Source organism: Podarcis filfolensis (genome assembly GCF_964270895.1).
Source record: "Podarcis filfolensis genome assembly, chromosome: 7".
Lineage (NCBI taxonomy): Eukaryota > Metazoa > Chordata > Lepidosauria > Squamata > Lacertidae > Podarcis > Podarcis filfolensis.
The window spans coordinates 34,814,806-34,835,073 of NC_139603.1; the positions used below are offsets into that span (position 1 = coordinate 34,814,806).

The window sequence follows — 20,268 nt, forward strand, 5'->3', positions numbered from 1 at the left end:
TGTAAAAGACTACCTGTCAGGAAAGAGGATCCAACCTAAGTGTCTCACTAATATACACAGCCTGCATAGGCAATGCCCCTCACCAGTGCATATCCAAACACCCAACACACCTGTGGCCTGAAGTAGTGTTGCCAGGGAGTTTTACAGCTCAAGCCTGCCTACAGGGTCTAAGACACAGTATACAGGAAACAAAGAGTTCTCAAAGGGATGCTTGCTTGAATGCTGCTTCATTATGTCACTTTAAAAACTTCTATACACATCTAAAATTGAAAACTTGGGTTTATTTGAAGTCAGCAGATCAATTGCTCTAACATGTAACAAACCAGGCTCTCTCCTACTGTAAGGAGCAGCTCAAGCTTTATGTGCTCTTCTCACTCCTTCATAATCCTTGGAGTCTAGAAAAATAAAGAGCTGTTCACGAAAGCACCACTAATGCACCTCCATTCTTGGCAGATCATACATGCAGTATTCAGGCATGTGCTGTAGTGAGAGCCAAGCATAATAATTAGCACTGTCATATAATTTATCCTGCAACTTAAAATAAGCTCACATATTAACTTTGGCCAAGTTGAAATTCAGCCTAGTTGGTCGGCACTGAACACAGATATTTGCACTTCAGTCAGTTTTGATTTATAGGTCATTTCCCAAAGCCAAGTTGATCTTTCCTTAACGTCTGCAGTGATTTTTGTTTTGTACTTACTGCCAGCATCTGGGTTTCAGGTAAAAGCAATTTGCTTTTGCCACTACTTCTACCTCCTAGTTTTTTTCCACAAAATGGCGGAGGGAGGCACTATTCCACATTCTCTGGGCATTCTCACATGAATGGATGAAGGTCAAAGTTAAAACAGTAGTAGTAGTAGTAATCACCACTACTTCAGCTCACCCCTGAATCCATTTCTTTCACCAAGTTCTGGCATATACATAAGGATCAATGCTGAAACAAAAGTAAATAATCTACCTGTGCCTACAGGACCCCCATTGCAGAATTTATTTATTTTTTGCACTGGCATTATTCACTGTCAGATGAGATTGTATTAAAGAATAGAACCAAACCAAAAAGCCCTCTGAACAATTTTCTGACATTTATAGAAACTGAACAGCCTATAATGCAACTGCTTAAATTGCACAGTTATTTACATGCAGTTTCACCTTAACAAAAATTCTCTTGCCATAAAAGACACGTTAGTAACTAGAAAACAATGTCAAGTCAGCACACCAAATATATTATTTCCTTTTCTTGATGCTAAAGTAATAAGGTGTCCTAGTCAAGTTGAACAGAATGTTAAATGTTAGTGGTTAAAACAACAGTATTCTGTAGAGATGTCAGAACATACATTGCTGAAAAGAGACAAGAGAAGCAATAAAACCTGTCCCTTGTTCGCAGGCCTATTTGTTTTTAAAGAGTACTCTGCATGTGCAATCTCTTGCCTAACTTTAGACAAGGTTGTCATCTGGGTGACGCAGGAAATAATTCAGCTACTGTAATGATAGCAAGAGCTTTCAATAAACATTGATTCAAATACAGTGAGAAACTTGAATAAACTCAGGGCCTGCACTAGGCTAGTGTTGCTGAAGTCTTTGATCCCTTGCCCCAAACAAAAGTGGCTTGGGATTATTTGCTAACATAGAGCAGAGCAGCCAGTGAAAAGCCTTCATAAAGTGTACATAGCCAAGTGCTGCCTGGAACAGTATGCTATGTCATCAGAGCTCCCAGCAAGCAAGAGCGCCATATGAAAAGATCCCTAGGTTGTCATTATAGCTCAATATCAAATGGACAGCTCCTCTCATTTATTCCAAAATGCAAATCAAGGATTATTAAACCAAAGTTTTAACTTCAGGGGAGAAAAGTTGCCATTTTTTATGTAAGCCTTCATAGTTTCTTATTGTAAAACAAATAGTTTAGAAAACAGTGCTTGCAAATCCTTGGCTTACATGTTTCATAACTAAAGGCAGCAACTGCTACTTTTCAATTAATCAAAGTTTCTGCATTTGTTATAGCTGTCACTGGTAAATCTGTTGTTAATTTGGAGAGCAATCTGAAGATTAGGTTACAAGTTAACCATATTAATTTTAAAGACAGGGGAGGTGTTTTTTTTAAATTATGGCCCTCCTAATAGTTTTATTATTTTATCAAACATATACACTTTTAGAAACAATTTGTACTTTAAAAAAAAAGCCAGGAAAATTGTTACACAATTGTATAAAAACCATAGGCAGAGAAAACTACCTCATGAACAGCAAAAAAGAACAAAACAAAAACCCAGAGCCTCAGGTATACTATACTGTACCCTACTGCCACAAAGAACACACAGCCCAAATGAAAGAGGCACTGCGTACTAATCTTTTAATAATCACAAGAAACTAAATCAGTGAGACAATTCAAAGAATCATCGAGTTGGAAGGACGCCGAGGGTCGAGTCCAACCCCCTGCAATGCAGGAATCTGAACTAAAGCATCCATATCAGATGCCTGAATATGCAATCTTAATTGCCTTATGAGTTTTTTTTTTAAAAAAAATTACACATCTTCTGATTCACATTTTAAATTCAAACTGTGCTTCACATTTTTAAGTTCAGACATATTGAATCCCAAAAGCACAGAAGGCTTAAGTTTTTTTATTGCCCTTAGGCAGGTGTGTCTCTTTCTCCCAAAGAATGATGCAATGTCAACTTTCCAAGCACACAGACTGGATGACAGTAACTCTAACTCCTTTTTAGAGGGATACGGCTTCTTGTGAAAATAATCTATAAGAAACAGTTTCTGAACTTCATTTGAGCACTGTTGGAATGGCTTTGGATTTAATGCTAAAATGTGAAGATTCTCAACGGAGGGCTGGCCCTTAGTTTCAGACTTATGATCAGTCTTTTGTCTCTTGGAAGGCACAAAAGTCATTTCCTTAGCTGGAACTTGGGCTGTGCCACTGTCTATAATCAGGAATGGCTGGTCATCATTCATTTGGTCCTCTGCAACAGAATAAAGGTGATCAGATAGTTTCCTCTTTGTTGAAAGAGAAGGATCATCATGATTTTCACCATGCACAAGTGCCAGATCTTTCTTCTCGTCGAGTTCAAGCTCCATCTTCACAGCTGGGGTGCTGTCTTTGGGAGCGCTCCGGCAGCGAAGCAGATGCACAGCAATAGCAGTCAGAGTCATGTTGCCAGTATATACACCACAGCAGTGGATACATTTGAAAGCTGGGGTCTTTAAAATGGTGTGCACAGTTGGCATGATATGGTGCCTGTCCTTCAAATGGAACTCGTAGGCTTCTAGGCTAGTGAAAACACCGTAACAAAAAGGGCAAGTTGATACTTTCTTATTGCCATTATTCATATCAGCAGTCTCATGTTGCAGCTTCATGTACAGAGGAATAAGTGTCCTTGAATTTACCCCAGCAAGTAATGCTAGGTGTACTTCTTTTTCACAAAGTTCTTCTTTTACAGTTATGTTGAAGTCAAAGTGAGGAAACACCAGGTCACCTTCCGAATCACTCTCAAGTTGAAAACCTTTGTCATCATAATCTGCATGTAGTTTCTTCTTCCCCTTATGTACAGTTTTAGTATGATCCACAAGGCATTTTAGGTCGTGAAAAGTACTGGTGCAAAACAGGCAAGCTAATCCATGTATGAAAATATGTTTTATAAGCTCTGCCTGAGAGAGAAAACATTTACAAGAAAAACACCTGACCGTCTTATCTTTTAGCCATCTCAGAAAAGGTGCACAGGCTGCAACTTTGTCTGTATCAAGCTTGCCCGTCTTCCCTGAACTGCATTTGTGAGCCACTTGCATGTGCACCTGATAGACGTTTGATGGGAAAAGCTCACTGCAAACAGGGCAAGTCTTCCACTGCTTGGCCTGTTTAAGGGCTAGGCTCATTGCAGAGGCAGAGACAGAAGTCTTGGCGAGGGTATTTGTGGAAGACGTTACTACTACAGAGGAAGGCACAGTAGCTGGAGCCTGAGACTGCTGAGTAACTGTACTAGATTGCATCAGCTGAACAGGCATCTGAGGAGGTGGAGCTGTTGTCACCCCTCCACCCGCTGGCACAGGCAAAGCTACTGAAACTGGGGCAAGGGTATACGTAGGTATCCCATTAACTTGTCTGCCAGTTGGAATTAACTGTCGAAGGATAGGTCCCGCAGTCAGTAAAGTAGCATTCTGAGAAACTCCAGGTCTGACAGACGGGTTTACAGGAAGTACTCCTGGTGCAACAGGCTGATTGAACTGGAGAATCCCAGGTCCAACTGACTGGTTTACAGGAAGAACTCCAGGTGCAACAGGATGATTAAACTGAAGAACCCCTGGTGGGATCGCCTGGGTGACTGGAAGAACCCCAGGACCACTGGGCTGGTTCAAGCTACCAACAGGTCGGTTTACAGCAAGGACGCCAGGTGAAGAAGGCCTGTTTACAGGAACAGAGCTAGCCGCAATGGGTCTGTTCAAAGAACCAGCAGGCTGAGTTACAGGGAGAGACCCCGGCAAAACTGGACTGCCAACGGCCCTAACAGATTGATTAACAGGAAGCAGGGTAGGCCGGACAGGCCGAGTGAATGAAAGGACTCCTGGAGGAACAGTTCGACTTATGCTCCCAGGAGGCTGGTTTAGGCAGAGAATGTCAGGTCTCACTGGCTGCTTCACAGGAAGTCGATGAGAAACAAAGACTGGATGAGGAACTGCAGACCGAACAGTCACATTGTTCGGACCTGTCTGGCTAGGCAGTAGTGTATGACATGACTGGGCAACTGAAGTTGACGATGATGGGTGTGTCAGGCTACTGGAGGCACTTGGTCCAACTGTGTTTGGGACTGCTTTTGTTGGCACCACATTCTGATTCTGATTCACTGATGGAAGTGAAAGTTGGATACACGTAGAAGGTGAACCCACTGAAGCAGTGGTAGGTATCAGCGATGGTGTGGCTCCAACTGTGGAAGGCTTGGGCGCAATACTGACGATATGCTGTGACTTTGCTTGTCCTGATTTTTTAGGCTGCACTGAAATTATAGGTCTCAATATATTCTCCAGGTCTTTGTGTACTTCAGATGTCAGGACATGGTATATTAAAGAATCCCGACTGTTTGCAAAAGCATTGCACTTTTTACAGTAGTGATCAGTAAAATTCTCTTCACTTTCATCAGGCCTCTCCTCAAAGTATGTGCTTATTAGGCTTTGGAAATGGGTTACCAATACATGTTTCTTCGTATTATAGTATAATGTGTCTGTAAACTGACATTTCTGGCATATGAAGTTTACTGCATCACTCCGGAATTGTCTCATGCCACCACTCACATTATAGTTTTGAATTTTTTTCTTAGAGTGAAATATACGAAGGTGTTTTCCCACTACTTTGGAATGAGAAGCAAATGCACATTCTGGGCAAGGAACAACTAATTCTTGGTCAACTTCATCTTCATGGTAACGGTTCAAGTGGTTTTTGAAAGAAGAAAGAAATTTTGATGAGAACTTGCAGAGGCTACAGCAGTACGGATTTGTTCTATATCTCTGAAAAACAAGAAAAAGGGGCAGTTACTTCAACTGGCATCTACGAAAGGCATATTTATGTTGATTGTCCAATAAAAATACCAAAGTTCTGAAAGCCACTATACTAATTTCAGTCAACATAAAAGTTTCTTCAGGCAATCAGAACTTTCCACATCCAAGAGAGTATTAACAAAAAGCCAACATCTTATGCATTTATATGAACACAACTTTCTCATCACTAATGCTTGCATAACAACACAAACTGTATGCAGAACAAGCAAAATGATGTAGATGTTTTATGTTGCTGTGCTGGCAACATAACCCCATCCCATAGCCCCATTCAAAAACTGGGTGAAAATTTGGATTCTAGCCAACACAGAAAACAATGTGGGAAAGCTACTGCTTGGTGATCAGTTAGTCACCAAGAAACAATAATACAGTTTCTTTACTCTTTGAGATCATCATTTTCAAGACCACCATTTTCTTTTCATCTTCTAATCAGTCATTATAATGGCATCCTAAAAAAATAATAATACACCAAGATCCATGTGAACTTAAGAAAAGCATGCGCACCTCTTGCTATATTGCAATCAGCTTCTAAGATCGATAGCCATCTAAGAAACAGTTTGCATTGCACAGTTGATCCCATGCTGTATCACAAAGGCTAAAAAAAATCCACTAGGTATTTACAAACCAGTGGGCTCAAACAGCATTCTGAAAACTGTAATGAATAAACATACCCTTCTTCTGGTCACAGACTCCCAAAGAGACACATCACTCCATGAAGTGTTGCAGAAATATTTTTCTCCTGGGTCAAAACTTTTCAGAGTCTACAAAAAACAACAACAAAGATTTCTAAAACAGCATGCAACTAAAAGAAAACCCTATTTTATACAATTCTAAGTCAATAAGTTCATTATGTTGAATATAAACAGGCTGTATCCAATGCCTCTGCTCCATTCACTCACAACACCTCCCTTGCACAACAGGACTCCCCCCCCTGCCCTGCAGTCCCAAAACACGAGCAAAAACTGCTCCAGAGAGTTGGGGGACCCTCTGAAGCAGATTTTAGGGGCTAGTGAGTAGAGGCGGCACAAGCACAGCTCTACTCACACAATACTGGATACAACCTCAAAATTAAAATTGTAATTTGAAAAATATATATGCTATGTTGCCTTTTTTCAATAATGGATTTCAAAGTGTGGTAAATTTGGTGAGCTAATCAGATCTTAAGGCTTCCCCACACTACTTGCTTCTGTGTGGGTAATCTACAGGTGACACTGAGTGTGGAAGGTATTAACCCAAGCTATAGAGTCTCATAGCCAGAGTTTTCTTTACAGCTTGTCTCCCCTGCCTTTCTAACTTTGTTCAGATTTCAAGTTTAATCTATTTCAAGTGTAGTTTATGCAATTTGAAAGTTTTAAATATTTGCAATTAATTGGGCTAGACTTTTAAAATGCACAATTTCTGGTGTATCTGAACAAGCTTTGCTTGTCAAGAAACTATAGTCATATCTCTGAAGTTAAAGTTCTGCGTGTTTGATGTAATGAAGTGCCCTGATGGAATGTGTGTTTGTGACTGACCTTGATTTCATGGGTTGGTTTTTTTTTTAAAAAAATAACAACTAAAAAACCCTATGCATAATCTTTAATAAACCAGAGAGCTTCAAAGGCAACCTAGCCAGATGGATGGGGTATAAATAATAGTAATATGAAAATAAAAAACAACTTGGGGGAACTTCAGTTTTTCCTAAAAGAGCAAACAATATTTTGCTCATCTGCTTGGCGCAAACTTTTAAGACTATCAACTTCTGTAAACAAAAACAAAAAAAAAAACAGGAAATAGTGACAAATCATGGCAACAATGCATGGAAGGGTAGGTTTTCACTTCATAGCAATGAACTAGCCAGTAACTAGGGATGGAGCAACAGCAATATGTGCATGATACCACAACAAAGCCAGGCACAGCTATCTGAATTGCTATACACATTTACAATGTGGCCCCGTTAGCTACATGTTAACTTGGTCATCTGTATTCACACTGTGTATATGTTGTTTCCAGGCTCTACAACATCACCACCAGCTTCTGCTGCTTTTACACAGCAAAAAATACTGTTCTATTCTTGTTTTACTTTTCTCTCAGTCTTTCCAAAATTCAGAAAACCATTAAAATATTATTTATCATGCACAACAAATAGTCAAAGCAAAACAATGACTAATACTCCTGCACAAATTCACCAGAAACTCATGCCAACCTCCTGTTAAGGGGTTAATTTTATTAGTGAGGAAAGAGCTTTCTCATTGCTGAGATGCACCTGGCTAAATCTGGTGACTTCCCTATTAGTGTTACTAGGTAGATTGAACTCTGTGTATGAAAGAGCTCAGATTACAGCACTGGTCATGGGTCATTGGTTGTGGTCATTATCAGGAAGGAGTGGATCCTTGTGTAACTGTGGAGTTACCTGAACACTTTGAGAAGAGCTTGTCTGAGAAGATTTGGAGAATTGCCAGACTTCGGGACCGGAAGATTTTAAGTTGTTGCAGGAATACAGTGGTACCTCAAGTTAAGTACTTAATTCGTTCTGGAGGTCCGTTCTTAACCTGAAACTGTTCTTAACCTGAAGCACCACTTTAGCTAATGGGGCCTCCTGCTGCTACTGTGCTGCCGGAGCACGATTTCTGTTCTCATCCTGAAGCAAAGTTCTTAACCTGAAGCACTAGCGGAGTCTGTAACCTGAAGCGTATGCAACCTGAGGTACCACTGTAACTGCAAATTGGCTTGTGTGTGGACTTTATTCAGCAAAGACTTTAAAGTACAGAAACCCCTCTGGTACCAAAAGGAGAGACGCCTACATGTAACCTGTATATAGTGTGTAAATATGTAGTGTGTGTTTTGTGTGTGCCAAGTAAAATAACTGGTTCATGTTGGTGAGCTTAACAGCTTTACTGAAGCTTCCATAGCATGCACACCAATAGCAAAATATATAGGTGTTGAAGATAAACACACACTCCAACAGCTCCCCAGCAGCCACAAAGACAAAATTATCTGAGCAAAGTCCTACTAGCCCTTTATCCAGAAGGAAGCCTAGTCAAATCTCTGCTACCAGTGCCATAAAGACACGCTTCCTCTTTCCCATTCTTTTCTCACAATAAAGGAGGAAGCAGGAATGCCCAGTCTTTTTAACTGATGTGCATTCCCACTCCAAGTGAGAGTAGGGTGACTGTATTTCAAGTAATCATGTTTTTAAAATCTTATGTTTTGAGCTTCACAGCCTCAGATTAATGTACCCAATACCCATTTGCTTGAATCTGTAAGCTAAACAAAGATCTCTTATTCCACTCATATTTTCATGTGACCTATCATAGTTGGTCTTTTTTCTAGCTTTACAGGTGTTGAAGGAGTTGTGTATTCTGTAAATACTGTTTCTTGACAAGCCAAACTAGTATATTAGTACTTCTGTGCAAACCGTACTACTTCTGTGCAAACCAAAGCTTTCACTTACTTCTATGTTTATTTTAAGAAAAATAGACACATGAAATATATCAAGTCATGTTTCATAGGATATAATCTAAGAGTCATCCTAAATGAAATACGAGAAAAATGTATTAAATAAATAAATAACTGAAGAGTTCCAATCTGCAAACCTCTCTCTTAAAAAAGAGTCAATATGCATGCTACAAGTAAATCCCCAAATTGAATCCTATAAAAAGACAGTTGAAGACCTATGATCACACACACAGTGACTTACAGAGGATCTCATGGTGTTTTACTCATGGATAATTGTACTGGAATTGGTTTTCCACTCCTCTTTTTCAACCAATATTTCCACACTTATAAGACTCATGAGCTCACTTAAGAAGAATGACAATAGAGAACTATAAGGGTCTTACCTGAAGTAACTCCTGGCAGCTGTCAAGCCCAATATCCTTTAGAATACCCTTTACTTTCTTCCGAGCCTTCCTTATATTATCAAGATTTTGCACAGGAATTTGAAGCATGTTGAATTTTGCCTAGAAAACAAGGTGACACAACATATCTTTGTCTCAAATCTTCCATTCTTGGGCAAGGTGATTGAGCGAGCGGTTGCCGAACAACTCCAGGCACGCCTGGAAGAAGCGGACCATTTGGATCCCTTCCAGTCGGGATTCAGGCCTCATCATGGGACTGAAACTGCCTTGGTCGCACTGGTTGATGATCTCCGGCGGGCTAGGGACAAAGGTGAGAGCTGTTTCCTAGTTCTGCTGGATCTCTCAGCGGCGTTTGATACCATCGACCATACCATCCTTCTGGACCGTCTTCAGGGGCTGGGAGCTGGAGGCACTGTCATACAGTGGTTCCGCTCCTTCCTCCTGGGCCGTGTTCAGAAAGTGGTGGTGGGGGATGAGTGTTCAGACCCCTGGGCTCTCACTTGTGGGGTGCCTCAGGGTTCTGTCCTCTCCCCCATGCTTTTCAACATTTACATGCAGCCGCTGGGAGAGATCATCAGGAGGTTTGGGCTGGGTGTTCATCAGTATGCGGATGATACCCAGCTCTACCTCTCTTTTAAATCAGAACCAGTGAGGGCGGTGAAGGTCCTGTGTGAGTGTCTGGAAGCGGTTGGAGGATGGATGGCGGCTAACAGATTGAGGTTGAATCCTGATAAGACAGAAGTACTGTTTTGGGGGGACAGGAGGCGGGCAGGTGTGGAGGATTCCCTGGTCCTGAATGGGGTAACTGTGCCCCTGAAGGACCAGGTGCGCAGCCTGGGAGTCATTTTGGACTCACAGCTGTCCATGGAGGCACAGGTCAAATCTGTGTCCAGGGCAGCTGTTTACCAGCTCCATCTGGTACGTAGGCTGAGACCCTATCTGCCTGCGGACTGTCTCGCCAGAGTGGTGCATGCTCTGGTTATCTCCCGCTTGGACTACTGCAATGCACTCTACGTGGGGCTACCTTTGAAGGTGACTCGGAAACTACAACTAATCCAGAATGCGGCAGCTAGACTGGTGACTGGGGGCGGCCGCCGAGACCATATAACACCGGTCTTAAAAGACCTACATTGGCTCCCAGTACGTTTCCAAGCACAATTCAAAGTGTTGGTGCTGACCTTTAAAGCCCTAAACGGCCTCGGTCCAGTATACCTGAAGGAGCGTCTCCACCCCCATCATTCTGCCCGGACGCTGAGGTCCAGCGCCGAGGGCCTTCTGGCGGTTCCCTCATTGCGAGAAGCAAAGCTACAGGGAACCAGGCAGAGGGCCTTCTCGGTAGTGGCGCCCGTCCTGTGGAACGCCCTTCCAGCAGATGTCAAAGCGATAAACAACTACCTGACATTCAGAAGACATCTTAAGGCAGTCCTGTTCAGGGAAGTTTTTAACGTGTGATATTTTACTGTATTTTTGGTTTTTATGGAAGCCGCCCAGAGTGGCTGGGGAGGCCCAGCCAGATGGGCGGGGTATAAATAATAAATTATTATTATTATTATATATACATCATTTCGTTAAATGTAATATTTCAAATTATGCTTATGCATTTAGAAAATTCAGATTAATCTGACTTTCATTACTGAGTATTTCAACAAATGAGTATATTTGAAGATTTTACACTTTCTGTGGCAAACAACAAATAATACATATGCAGCTATATTTATCACAGGAAGGTTGCAATTCCTGAACAGACTTCCCTGGGAGTAAGTGCCACTGAACACAATAAAAATACAGTAGCACTACCTGTACACAGGGTGGATTTGATTTAAATCAAATCAAATTAAATCACTGGTATAATCTTAATATTTACAACCAGATGAAGGTTTCATTTTTGGAATAATAAATTTTCAGAGTAGTTTTTTCAGTTATATCAAAAATTCTTTTTTTGGTTATACTAACAGAAATACAAAGACAGGTAATTATGAAATTATTGTTTATACTTGGACAGCTTTTCTGCTGTACTTTATTGGAAGGATTTTTGCTGTACTTTATTGGAAGGATTATTTCCTTAATAACAATTTAAACAATTTATTTAACTAAAACAATAACATTATAGTATATGTTAAGAGATGTTAAGATTTTGGGGGATACCTAGTAATATGATCCCAAGATGCAGAACCTTCAAAATGCTATGACAAGGTCATTCGTCTGTTTATAAGAGTGCAGTAGAACCTTGCTTCTCAAACTTAATCCGTTCCAGGAGTCCATTTGACTCCCAAAACCATTAAAAATCAAGGCGCGGCTTACAATTAGCTGCAGGAGCTTCCTGCACTCAAGTGGAAGCCGTGTCGGACGTTCGGCTTACGAAAAACGTTCAAAAACCGGAACACTTATTTCCGGGTTTTCAGCGTTCGGGAGCCAAATTGAACGAGTACCAAGGTGTTCGAAAACCAAGGTACGACTGTGTACCAGAATGTAATTACCTGATGCAAAACTGAAAGCAACAGAAACTGCTATACCTCCGAGGCTGTAAGCACGGGCTGAGACACTTTTCAGTTGGCAAGTAAAAAACAATACCATCAATTGACTACAATAAAATATTCCATGAAGCCAAGAATGTTCTTTTGTATGTGGTGACTTCTAAAAACTGATAAGGGTGTCATTTGAAAGCTTGGTATTAAGAGGTTTTTTTATATGGATGTTTCAAGCACTTCTTTTTCCAAAGAACAGAGATTGTTCAAGGATGTTGGACAAGAAAATTGGCTTCCAGGTGGAAAAATCCAAACTAGAAACAGAACTGTTAGAACCCCAAACTAAGATACTATCAAGAATGTATAACTTGCTGTTGAAATGGAATACTCAGGATGAGACGGTTAAATCTGCTATGATTAAATGGGCACAAGATGTTGGACATAACATTATGTTTGCTGACTGGGAACAGTTGTGGACCACAGGTATGAAATTTACGGCATGCAATGCCTTAAGAGAAAATATTATGAAAATGATATATAGGTGGTACATGACCCCAGTCAAGCTTGCAAAAATTTACCATTTGCCCGATAATAAATGTTGGAAATGTAAAGAAAATGAAGGTACATTTTTTCACCTTTGGTGGACGTGCCCTAGGATTAAGGCTTTCTGGGAAATGATTTATAATGAATTGAAAAAGGTATTTAAATATACCTTCGTGAAGAAACCAGAGGCCTTTCTCTTGGGCATGGTCGGCCAATCGGTGTTAAAAAAGGATAGAACTTTCTTTATGTATGCTACAACAGCAGCAAGAATACTCATCGCAAAGTATTGGAAGACGCAAGATTTACCCACTCTGGAAGAATGGCAGACGAAGTTGATTGACTTTATGGGATTGGCAGAAATGATTGGCAGAATCCGTGACCAGGGAGAAGAGTCGGCAGAAGAAGAATGGAAGAAATTCAAGGATTACTTACAAAAACACTGCAATATTAATGAATGTTGAGTGATGTTGGATTGAAATTAAGTGGTTTCTAGCTGTAATGGTACAAAAGAATATGAAAAAATGGTTCTTTTTTCTTTGTATATAAGTAAAAGTTTAAGCTACAATAATTTAAGAAGATGGATAGAAAATAAGGGTTTTTTTTAGCTGTAATGCTATGAGATAAGGATTTGCTGGATAAACAATTTGAACTGGAATACAAGAAGGGGAGGCATGAGGAGGTCAGGGAAATATGTTATTGAAAAATAAGTTATGAACTTTATGTGTTTTTATTATTTTTTCTTTTTAATTTTTTTCTTTGTTTGTATAAAATGGAAAATTCTAATAAATATCTTCTATATATAAAAAAGAGATTGTTCAAGGATGCATTAAATATTCCAACCAGAATGACATCTAGTGTCTAACCATCTTCTCTAACTCAATGTGATGGGCATGGTAACTTACTTCCTGTATAATAAAGCCAGCCTATGATTCTTCTCTCATAGCTGCTTGCCTTTAACCTTTTAAGTTCCAATTTATTGTACACAAATAAGATATAACCACCTTGTATTGAATTACTCATCATGGGTGACCAGGAATTCCATGCAGGCACATTCATGGAATTTCATCCAGGTGAGGGAACAGGCTGGTGGAGGGGTACAAATCACTGTGTGCCTCTTCTGTCAGCTCATACGTCTTCTATGCTAGGAAACAAAGTACCTTCCTCCTAGGCTAGCATGGAAATGCAAGAGGATCAGAGAAATTGCTCTGTCCATGCTCCATCAGCACACTCAGCTTCCACAACAGCTGTGGTGTGAAGGAAGCAAAGTCCCTTCCTTCCTGACCAGTACAGCAATGAAACTAAAATATCCACAGTCCAATCAAGAACCCATGAATTGCTCCAATCCTTTTAAAAAAGCCATTGCCACATCTTAATTTTAAAAACTTACATCCTATGCTTCCATCGCAGTCACAATAGTGTGGCAGTGAATTCTGTAAGATGTAACATGTTGCCTTAATTATTTACTGTTTTACCCTCAGCCTAGTACCAATCAATTTCATCAGGTGACTCCAAGTTTTTCCCACCATTTCTAATTTTATAAGCTATCAATGTTCAGGTTTTTCATATTTTTGTTCAGTGCTAGCCACAAGTTATTCATTATTCAGCTAACACATTTTTTGCAAAAGCCGTATCGCGGCATAACCAGAGGATGAAATGCACATACAAACAGAAGACTGCAATGCTAAATAGCCAGTGTGGTAGGATTCCAGCAGGTGGAAAAAGCAGACAAAGTTTCCACTGCAACTGGATGCAACCAAAGCTTTCAAAACATATCCAGCACCATGCATGTACTTCTTCCCTTTCCATCCCCTGAGCATGCTGTGGCTACTTAGAACTGTTGTCTAAGAGAACAACACATTGCATTGGTACGCAAGTAACTGCCATGCATAAGCTTGTTAACTGTGCTATGCACAGCTGCTTACTGAGCCAGTGTGGTGTAGTGGTTAAGAGTGGTAGACTCGTAATCTGGTGAACCGCTCCTCCACATGCAGCTGCTGGGTGACCTTGGGCTAGTCACACTTCTCTGAAGTCTCTCAGCCCCACTCACCTCACAGAGTGTTTGTTGTGGGGGAGGAAGGGAAAGGAGAATGTTAGCCACTTTGAGACTCCTTCGGGTAGTGATAAAGCGGGATATCAAATCCAAACTCTTCTTAGCAGTATCAGACTGGAGCTGACAAAAGTCAAAGCAAGGAACCTTCCCACAGTGCAGCCCACCACATACATGCCTGCTCTCCATCTTGAACCATGTGCCAGGCTCCTCTTGAACTCTGTTCCTGGGATACATGCTTGCTGCCTGAGCTTTCATAGGTAAGGAGACAAAAGTGTCTATGTTTGGCCTGGGAGCACCGAGATGGAAGGTAAGCTGTGCCTACTGGAACAAAGAACTTTCTCCTCCTTTGTTTCTCTTGTCTGCATTTATTTGGAAAGCGTGTGAGACAAAGTCATGAGACAAAGATCTCACCTTCTGACTCAGGGTCTTGCCTCTGATGTAGCCCTCTAAAACTGTGGACCCCTGAGCACGTAGAGGGGAAAGCCCACCATACATCTACATCTTCAGCTGCTTCAGGATCAGATCTCTATAGAACTTGTATGCAAGACCTGGACTGGAGCTGCTCCTGACCCTAGTGAACTGGAAAACGTAATTCCTGGACTGGACTGCTCCACTTTATACATGATATATGTATTTGGTTTGCTCACCACTTTCTCATGTGAGAATAAGGTTTTGCATAACAACATAGTCAACATGAGACAGAAAATATTCCAGTGCTTTATTTTTCCATATATATATATATATATATATATATATATATATATATATTAAGCATACTAAATTAGAACTCTCTAGGAAATCAGAAAAGAAATTCCATGGAAACTGAAAATATTCCAATACAAATTCCACTATGTTAATTAGCCTAATTTGCATTGGAAGAAATTCCATTCCAAAACTTTCCAGAAAATTTACATCACTGAATATTAAGGGCCAAAGAGCTGACAGAGATAAATGGCATGAGTTAGAGCAGCAGTGGAGTTACAAGACCAAAAGAACCATAAGGAAATTTTACATTTACATCAGTGCACAGGAGAGAACTTCACTTCACTCAAAGCCTTCCCTTGGCTACAATTCCAATTGCTGAAACGATAATCTGTCATAGAACATGAATGGTGTTTTGACTCTTAAGCAGCAAAATTCCAGCCATGACAGATCTCTCCTGCTCTTCCTCATTTCAAGATCATGATCTAAAGAACAATTCTGTGCACAACTACATTTGAAAGCCTCTCCAGTTTGATCTTAAAATGTGAAGATGCATTAAACAATTTTTTAAAAACTAATATAAGGCAATCAAGATTGCATATTCAAGCCATCTGTCATGGATGCTTTAGCTGAGATTCCTGCATTGCAGGGGGCTGGACCATATGACCCTCAGTCTTTCCAACTCTACAATTCTATCATTAACCTGACATCATTCAGCATGTCTACTCTGGACTAAACACTCAGGCCAAGACAGCCATGACAACACTGCTGACTAGGAGAGGCAACAAACACACTAAGTTTTCTTTAAAAGACTACATTGATACACCTGCCTGCAGAAATACCAAGTTTCCACATAGAATTTATGACCTCCTGAAGCGTTTACTACATCAGCTGAAGAGAAGGGCAGAGGCTGGAGAAATAACTTTTGAGTGGATGGGTGTCCTTTTCCCATCCTCAGCACCCCCTGGGAAATTCACCAAACATACCGCACCTGGAGCCAGGTGCGGTAACAGGTAAAGGTAAAGGGACCCCTGACCATTAGGTCCAGTTGTGGCCGACTCTGGGGTTGCGGCGCTCATCTCGCTTTACTGACCGAGGGAGCCGGCGTACAGCTTCCGGGTCATGTGGCCAGGATGACTAAGCCGCTTCTGGCGAAACAAAGCAGTGCACGGAAACGCCATTTACCTTCCCGTCGGAGCGGTACCTATTCATCTACTTGCACTTTGACGTGGTTTCAAACTGCTAGGTTGGCAGGAGCCCACCTTGGTACCTGCCTATAAATGCAAGCCCTGCCCAAGAGACAATAAAGAAGCTGCAGGAGAAAGGGCAGAGGCTGGAGAAGGAACTGTGAATGGAGGGGTGGCTTATTTGTATCAGCAATTATTTTTTAACTGTATTTCTGTAAACTGTTAATTGCATTAATGCAATTATTTGTTAAATGTATTTCTGTATTATTTATTGTTCGTTGCTGTTTCAGTTTACAGTACTTCATTTGAGAGATTTTTTTAATATATTAAGCTGCATATAAATGGAGTAAAGAAAAAAATAGTGCTTTAGTAAGAAGAGGGCAAAATCACAGAAACAAAATGTGTCTGAGCTGCAAAGTGTTACCTCTCTCATTTTCCTTCTCACTTGTATGTGAGCACAGGACTTCTTCCCTCTTCTCTTGTACCCTCTGCACCTTTGGTTATCCTGCTTTTCCTGATAATCTCCCTTTCTTAATCTAACTGTGGGCCAGGAACACATTTGCAAGGGAGTCAAGTTCCCTTTACAAGCCTAAAATCTCTCCAGCTGCCATATGGTTAGCCACTATTACCAAAGAGAGGCATGCACCTCTAAGGCCATACAGACACATGACTTTGTGAAAAATGTTCTGGATTCCAGGTCTCAGTGGAATATGAGTTCTCTCACAGACTCTTCCATGGAAATATAGATCACTTGCTGGAAACAGACCAATCACACATACAGTACCACAGTGACAATTAAATGCAAGATCCTAAAATATGCAACGCTATCAACCGACCCTCAAGTCTTGGGACCAGAAAAGTACCACACTAGCCAGCCACCACTCTATAAACAGCCTCGACAGCTTGCTCCAGTCCATCTCTGTAACTCAAACCCCGTTAATGCACTTCCTTTAAAAAAATCACAATTCTATTTAGCCTTAAGCAACTGGTTTAGTATTCCAAAATGGTTCTTTTAATTTAAAAAAATGGGTCTAGCTTTAGCCACCCCCCAACGAAGCAGTCGAGAGTTTACAGGCTTCCTGAAATCACTGATGTTCCACATGAAAGAGAGCGGCAGAGCTGGTGGTGTTAAACGCATAATAATATTATAATATGAATACTGCAAACCCGAATGCCTCACGACATTCCATCCTCCCTAGCCTCCGAGGAGCCCCCGGACCTTATTTAAACCCCTCAGCTATTAGAGCTGGTGGCAGCGCCGGGGAGAAGCGAGCAGGCTGAGGGAAGAAGCCTTTTCTTTTATTCGCGGCTTTCCCCCCCTCCGCGCCCGCGGGAGGGAAGGCGAGCTTCCCCACGAGGCTGGGGTTGCCCTCTGGCTGTGGCTTGGCTGGCAGCGCACCGAGGCGGCTCCTGCCAAGGCGGCCTGAGGGAGGCGGAGGCCGCCCTGGGCACCAGGGAGCCCGGGCTCAGCGAAGCGCCGCAGTGTTGCACCTACCTGTCCGGGCGGCAGAGGGAGCCCGCTGCTTGCCCGCCGGTTCCTGCACTCGCGCCTCCCCGAGGCACTTGGACGCGTTGCAGCCTCCGGCGCCGCCGCCTCCTTCCGCGGCCGCCTGCTTGGTCGGCCGGCTGCTCGGTCACTCCTTCCGCGGCCGCCCCGCCCTGCCCCGCCTCCCGGTCTCGACCTGCAGCCCGCGCTCAGTGGCCCAGCAGGACGGGCAGCGGCGGCGGAGGCAGCAGGAGGACCAGCCGCAGCATCCTCGCCCCGACCGCTCGCCCTGCAGCCATGCAGCGTCGGACCCGGTGCCCCGCTCAGCCCCACTGAGCCCGCGCTCCCATCCACCCACCTCCGGCTGCTACTCCTCCCTCCTTCCCAAGCCAGAAAGAGAAAATGGCGCTCGATTTGTCCAAGGAAGTGACGTCGGCCCTCATTTGCATGCCAGTCGGTGGACCAATAGGGAGGCGCGTAGTCCAGGGCTCCCATTGGTTCCCTCCATCAGCACCAACTCTCCAGGAAGGATGGTGGGGCTTCTTGGGAGCGCTCTGGGAGTGCTATAGAGGTGTCCCCCACCCTTAAACTACTCACCTGTGCTCTCCCCTTCCCTTGGCACAACTCCTGGAACAACTCCGAAGTGGAAACTCCCGCGTGATTTCGAGATATGACGTCATTTTCAAAGGGGCGTGGCGCTGTGACGTCATATCATGTGATGCCACCACGTGGCCATGCAGTAGTTCCCTTGCATATTTGCACAGAATGTTGTGGAAGCCTTGTTTGCAATCAGTATGTTGGTGAAATCCCACCTTACAGCCAGCAGCCAATGAAATGCTGACATGTCAAAAAGCTTTGCATCTCATTGCATGAGGGAACCACTGAAGCCTCTGAGGGAAAGTGTTTCACAAGGTTCACACTTTTCAACAGCATATACACCTTGACATACAAAAAAAGGAGGAGTACTCTTTCCTCAAAGAGTATTCCTCAAAGAGCAGGAAGAAGGATAAACTAGATTGTCTATCATAACTTCATAAGATTGTTCATGAGCCTTAGGAACCATTGTGAAATGTTAATGAGGACCACTATATGATAGATGGAACCACCAACCAATAAATGCAACTAGAGCAGAACACAGACCAATCCTTGTGGAGCATCTCAGCCTAGTTCTTACTAGGCAATTTAATATTTTATATCTTTCTTGGTCTTGGGTCTTTTAAGGTCTTGGGTTTTCCCAATGTAGAGCTCCAACTTTCCTTCTTAGCCTCCAGAGCAGAAGAAAACAAGCTTGCTTTATCTTACATGGTAGCCCTTTGGATATTTGAAGGTGGCTATCATCTCTCCTCTCAATCTCCTCTTTACCAGGCGAAACGTACCCAGTTCCCTCAACTGTTCCTCATATGGCTTGGTTTCCAGACCCTTGATCTTGGTCACCCTCCTCTGCACACGTTCCAGCTTGTCAATATCCTTAAATTGTGGCACCCAGAACTGGACACAGTACTCCAGGTGAGGTAGGACTCTAGACTTATGTTGATGCTGCCTAGAATAGCATTCAGTTTTTTTGCTCCTGCATCATACCGTAGATGCACGCTAAGCTTGTGGTCTACTAAGACCTCTCAATCAATCCTTTTCACATACAGTATAGTGGACGCTCGGGTTGCGAACGTCCGTGCGGGAGGCACGTTCACAACCTGCAGCGACCGCAACCCGCAGCGCCGCGTCTGCGCACGCATGGGTTGCGATTCAGCACTTCTGCGCATGCGCGAGCACCAAAACCCAGAAGTAACTCATTCCAGTACTTCCGGGTTTCGGCAGGTCCATATCCCGAAAACGTGCAACCTGAAGCGTCTGTAACCCGAGGTATGCCTATACTTTCAAAAGGTGACACTTAATAGTCTCCCTTATACAGAGTCAGTCATCTAGCTACTTCTGTTGACTCGAAATACCTCTTCAGGGTTTCAGACAGGAGTCTGTCCATCCCTTCATGGAGATGTCAGGACTGGACCTTTGGTGTGCAGAGCAGTCGCTCTACCATTAAGCTTGAAAGAACATAAAAAGAAACTACTAGGCCAGGACAAAGACCCATATAGTCCAGCCCTCTGTTAGGCAGGTGCTCAAGGGAAGCTTGCAAGCAGAACTTGGGCACAGCAGAGCTCTCCTGTGATTCTCAACAGCTGGTATTCAGAGACCTACTGCATCCTGACAACAAAGACAGGGCATATGACTCTTTAGTAAATGAAGAGTTCACTATCTAAACTCGATATTGTAAAACGTTATAGGCAACCTGCTGGCCTTGGCCCAATGTTGTGTGGATGGAAGGAAAAAATGGGAGACAGCTGACTATGGCATTTGGGTCTGTCTGCTGCCGGCACACAGTCAGCGACAGTGTGATCCCCATTCCCTGGGTCAGGCAGCCCTTGACAGATGGTTCCTCCCCCCCCCCCCTTGGTAG

General features: G+C 42.6%; 1 protein-coding gene across 4 annotated transcripts; it reads right to left on the reverse strand.

The window, feature by feature from the left end:
* Positions 1 to 261: 261 nt before the first annotated feature.
* Positions 262 to 18,388, reverse strand: ADNP2 (ADNP homeobox 2). 4 transcript variants are annotated; one of them, XM_083623709.1, is made up of 5 exons: positions 17,826 to 18,232; positions 14,314 to 14,438; positions 9,366 to 9,485; positions 6,216 to 6,305; positions 262 to 5,496 (listed from the first exon to the last, which is right to left on the reverse strand). In XM_083623709.1, the coding sequence occupies exons 3-5, from the start codon at positions 9,471 to 9,473 to the stop codon at positions 2,518 to 2,520; spliced, it is 3,177 nt and encodes a 1,058-aa protein (XP_083479835.1). In that variant the 5' UTR covers positions 9,474 to 9,485; positions 14,314 to 14,438; positions 17,826 to 18,232; the 3' UTR covers positions 262 to 2,517. The 4 variants fall into 4 exon arrangements, with proteins under 4 accessions (XP_083479835.1, XP_083479833.1, XP_083479834.1 ...); XM_083623707.1 differs by lacking the exon at positions 14,314 to 14,438 and having other exon boundaries at positions 17,826 to 18,388; XM_083623708.1 differs by lacking the exon at positions 14,314 to 14,438 and having other exon boundaries at positions 18,175 to 18,222.
* Between the last annotated feature and the right edge of the window lie 1,880 nt (positions 18,389 to 20,268).

Excerpts from the sequence above, each read along its gene's own strand:
- ADNP2 (XM_083623707.1), bottom strand. The coding sequence starts at position 18,311 with ATGGGAGCCCTGGACTACGCGCCTCCCTATTGGTCCACCGACTGGCAT. Across the intron at positions 9,486-17,825 it reads TCCCTCTGCCGCCCGGACAG|GCAAAATTCAACATGCTTCA; the intron begins GTAGGTGCAACA and ends CTTGTTTTCTAG. Across the intron at positions 5,497-6,215 it reads AGTCTGTGACCAGAAGAAGG|AGATATAGAACAAATCCGTA; the intron begins GTATGTTTATTC and ends CTTGTTTTTCAG.